This window comes from Lolium rigidum, chromosome 1 (genome assembly GCF_022539505.1).
Source record: "Lolium rigidum isolate FL_2022 chromosome 1, APGP_CSIRO_Lrig_0.1, whole genome shotgun sequence".
Lineage (NCBI taxonomy): Eukaryota > Viridiplantae > Streptophyta > Magnoliopsida > Poales > Poaceae > Lolium > Lolium rigidum.
In genome coordinates this window covers 321,867,145-321,871,453 of record NC_061508.1, presented here as the reverse complement: position 1 = coordinate 321,871,453, position 4,309 = coordinate 321,867,145, and the positions used below count along the sequence as shown (strand labels likewise).

Genomic DNA, 4,309 nt, shown 5'->3' with positions numbered 1-4,309 from the left:
GGAACAGATGGATCGAGAGCTGCTTGAACCAATGGACCGAGAGCAGAAGGAAGAGATGGAGAGAGATTGCTTTGAATTTAATATGGCCCAGCTGAGGGATAACTTTGAAGAGCAGGTTGCAAAGAAAAAGCACAAGCTTCGCAGAAGAAGAAGAACAAGAAAGTGGGCAAAAGGAAGGTAGATATCGGTAATATCCCTGGTAGGGTTACCCGGAGTAAGGTGGTGGCCCCAGCGAGTCACACCAGGAGCAAGAGAAAGATTTTATTCTGAACAACTAATTTGAATTTGTATGAACAATTTGTATTGGGGTTCCCTTTGTATTGGGGATCCCTTTGTATTGAACAATTTGAATGTAGGGATCCCTTGAATGTATGTGTTAAGCCACATTTATCATTTTCTCTAGGGTTTAGGGTTTAATTCAAAATAATTCAAAACATGGTGGAACCTTCCCATGGAGTCTTGTTATGTTACCTACAACCTAGAGAAATTATAATGGAAAAGTAAATATAGAGATATGAAGTTTTTATGCCAAAACCTTCAGAACCACTTCCTAGTCCATGAGCTACTAGCTATGAAGATGCAGGCCTTTCTACTCAACACACCTCCCAAATACCCACTGTGCTTACAAACTTTGTCCAAATGAGTCCAAATTCGTCACACTTGTGTATCTTTGAATTGCAAACAATATCACGTCGGCCAAAAATTGTTCAAATAACACAATTTTACAATTTTTATACCAAAAGCTTCAATTTCCCTTAGTCCCTTTATTATTTGGGTGCCCCTATTTTACTTAGTGTTACTCAGTTTTCCCCTTCCGGGCCCACTTGTTTTACTCAGTCTTACTCAGTTTTGTCCTTCCGATAAATATTTTCTCACTTTTCCCCCTCTTAGTTCTACTCAGTTTTCCTCACTTGTACTCACTGGCTGATCTCTGATTGGTCGAGATGTATGTCACACGGATCTTGGTTGGTTGAAAGCTCAACGTACGCTTGCACCGTTCGATCATTTATGATCGGACGACCTGTATATCTCTCTCTACCACGATGGACGCATACGGAGAGAAGAGCAGAGCACATACCTACCAACCCTGGCAGTCGCATATTCCAGTCGCATCTTCCTCTCTCCTATTTCCTCTCTTACTCCAGCGGTCGCGGCGGCGCGGATCTAATGGTGCGTGCGGCGGCGTGGATCTAACGGTGCGGTGGCGTGGATGTAAGAGTGCTGGTGATGATCTAACCCTCAGAAATAGTTGATCAATTTAACTTTATCATAGGCTTTTTCAAAGTCGATCTTGAGTATTACCCCATTCAACTTTTTACGGTGCATCTCATGAATTATCTCATGTAAGGTGACCACCCCGTCTAGGATGTTTCTACCTTGCATAAAGGCAGTTTGAGAAGGATGCACCACTTTATCTGCCACTGAATTAAGTCAAATGGTAGCAACTTTTGTAAAAAAATTAAAACAAACATTTAGAAGGAAAATAGGTCTGTATTGCTGGATCCTCTCCGCGTCCGTAACCTTTGGTAGAAGAATAATTTCACCAAAATTGATACGGAACAAGTCCATTTGGCCCTTATGTGATTCGGCAAATAGACCCACTAGATCAGACTTGATGATGTCCCAAAAAGACTCGTAGAACTCAGCCAGGAAACCATCCGGTCCTGGCGCATTATTGTGTTCCATCTAAAAGACCGCATTTCTTATCTCCTCCTCTGAATAAAGAGAGGTAAGAATGTCGTTTTCTTCAATGGTTCCTAGTTTAATACGACTATACAAAGATCTAAGAAAGTACGATCTGTATCAAGAACATACCAAATTTTGACCGTACGTATAAAACCTTACCTCGTGCACATGCGCAGGCGCAGCATCCTCGGCCAGAGCACATGCCACAATATATTATCGCCCATGAAAGAAGGAGTTTGAGTAGGTTATGTTTTCTTTTCGCTCGATCTGTTTCTTTATAGAGATCCAAATCATTATATCTTTACCGGCCATAAAATCAGGGATCTGCTGCGTTTACTTTCTTTTTTGGCGAACCGTTTTCTTATGACCCAACTCATTAAATCTGAGCCTTGTGTTAGCTTTTGTACTACCGTAGCCGATCATTGTTTGTTATTTTAATTATATAATAAATAGATAGATAGATAGATAGATAGATAGATAGATAGATAGATAGATAGATAGATAGATAGATAGATAGATAGATAGATAGATAGATAGATAGATGCCGCACCATAGACAACATGGACGCGGCGTGCACCGCGCCGCAAACTTCCTAGTTTGAATAAAAGCCGTACACGTTGGATTGATGCAGATGATGTGGCTTTCCCTTTTTGAAAAAAAAAAACGGCATATGTAAGTGAATGTCCACACATCTAAAGACGGTAATAATAAGACTACAAGACCACCACAAAACATACGAATAAAGGATGATTGAGTTGGAATTTAATTAAGAACCATAAAATGATTCTCTTTATTCTAAAATCATAGCATATAGTACCACACATGCTGAGCAGAGCGCACATATGCATATATGCATGTCACACACATCCATGGATGCATCATGCATGCTTATTCACGAGCAATAGGTTCGTCCATGCCGAAGCAGAATGGAGTGTTGAATTCTGTCACCAAGTTGCACTGCGTCGGCGCGGGGAGCATTCTCGCGAAGTCCCTCTGCGGTTCTGTGGGGCATCCGGGCCGGGCCAGGAGGCTGCTGTGGTGTGGATGAGATAATGTTCCTCCCATGAAGTAGCGCAGCGCCTCGCACCGGCAGTGCTGCCGAATCTGTGAGAACTCCTGGCAACACTGCTGCTGCAGCGTCTCGACGGGGACGGACGGCGCCCCGAGGATACCGGCGCCGCAGGTTTTGTGCGCCACATACTCGCGGCAGCCCTGGAGCGGAAAGTCCGGCAGACCAAACCCGGCGTAGCAGTAATCGCCGGTGGCGGCGGCGGCGGCAAAGACGGAGACCAGGAGGGCGGCCAAAAGGAGAGGGCTGCAGTTTAACTTGGGCGCCATTTTATTCAAGCTAGGTCTGATTCCTTGGTGGGTTGAAGCTAGACACACCACAACTGCTTGCTTATATACCCAGAAGCCAGAGGGTGGAGCGAGAACTAGCTGGGAGCCATTACCAACTAATTAATTTATTATGCTACACGACGATTATGATGAACTGGAGTCTAATTAGTACTTAATTTGTTGGAACAGAATTTGTAGCAAGCACAAGATTGCCTTTGCGTGAAATCAGCGAGGGGTCTCTACTCTCTAAGCCTCTCGAGCCTGCTTTTGTCGTCACGGTTGATGTCTCATTATTTTTCTTATACGTTTATATGTAGTGGCTTTGGTGTGGAGTATGTCAAGTTATCATCGGCACTTAAAGTGAGCTTCAGTTAAGCTAGAAATATATTTATGCTTGCGTGTGTTGCTAATCCGGCCAGCAGCGGATTTTGTTTGCCGTGTGAGCAACTTTGCCGACTCAAAAAGGTTTAAACTGCTCGCGAAGCTGGATGGCGCCGTCGCACATAGCGAGCTGGTCGTGCTCGCTATTGGCCTTTGCGATGGCAATGACCCCCTCCTCGCTAATGTCTGGCCGATGGGTCTCCGGATCCCACGGCGGGCCTTCCTCATCGTGGTCGTTGTCTTCGCGTTGGACATGGCCATTGCACTCGGCCTTGTGCTCGGCCTCGGCGGCGTCATCGTCCTCGATGGCCTCGTCCACGTCACCATCTTCATACTCGCCCTCGCCCTCATGGTCGTCGTCGTCCTCGTCCACGGCGAGCTCGCGGTTGAAATAGTCAACGTCGCCGAGGTATCCCGCTCGGCGGCGCGGTTCGAACTCCCACCCTCCCGAACGAGATCCAGTTCTAGGAGTTGAGCGCGTACGCTGGATCTTCTCGCAAGTCGACCGGCAAGATGGCTCAGTGGTGGCGCACCTTGTCGCGGCGCTCTCGCCCCTCGCGTGGCACGAGAGGGACTGGCATGCGCCTAGAGTTGAGGTACCAGCCTCCTCTCGGCAGGCTTGCATCCGGCCATGGCACCGGCCGATTCTCCTCCCAGATGCGGCGCGCGAATTCGATGCGGATGTACCGCCCTACCCCCGACTGCTTGCCGGACCGTGAGCCGCTTGCCTCGTGGCCGTTCTTCGCTTTGCGGTACAGCCAACCCTTCTCATGGCGTCGGTCCGGTGGATATGTCGGGCTCTGGCAATGGTGTGGTCGACTAAATGGGCGCCGCCATCGGACCTTAAAAAGGTTCGGATGCCACCTCGCTTTCAATGCCTTTCCACTGAAGCTGATGCGATGCC

The 4,309-nt window shown here is 47.2% G+C and overlaps 1 protein-coding gene across 1 annotated transcript; it reads right to left on the bottom strand.

The window, feature by feature from the left end:
• Positions 1 to 2,574: 2,574 nt before the first annotated feature.
• Positions 2,575 to 3,024, bottom strand: LOC124662216 (alpha-amylase/trypsin inhibitor CMa-like). Its single transcript, XM_047200085.1, has one exon. It carries the CDS (start codon positions 3,022 to 3,024, stop codon positions 2,575 to 2,577), a length of 450 nt encoding a protein of 149 aa, XP_047056041.1.
• Positions 3,025 to 4,309: the final 1,285 nt, after the last annotated feature.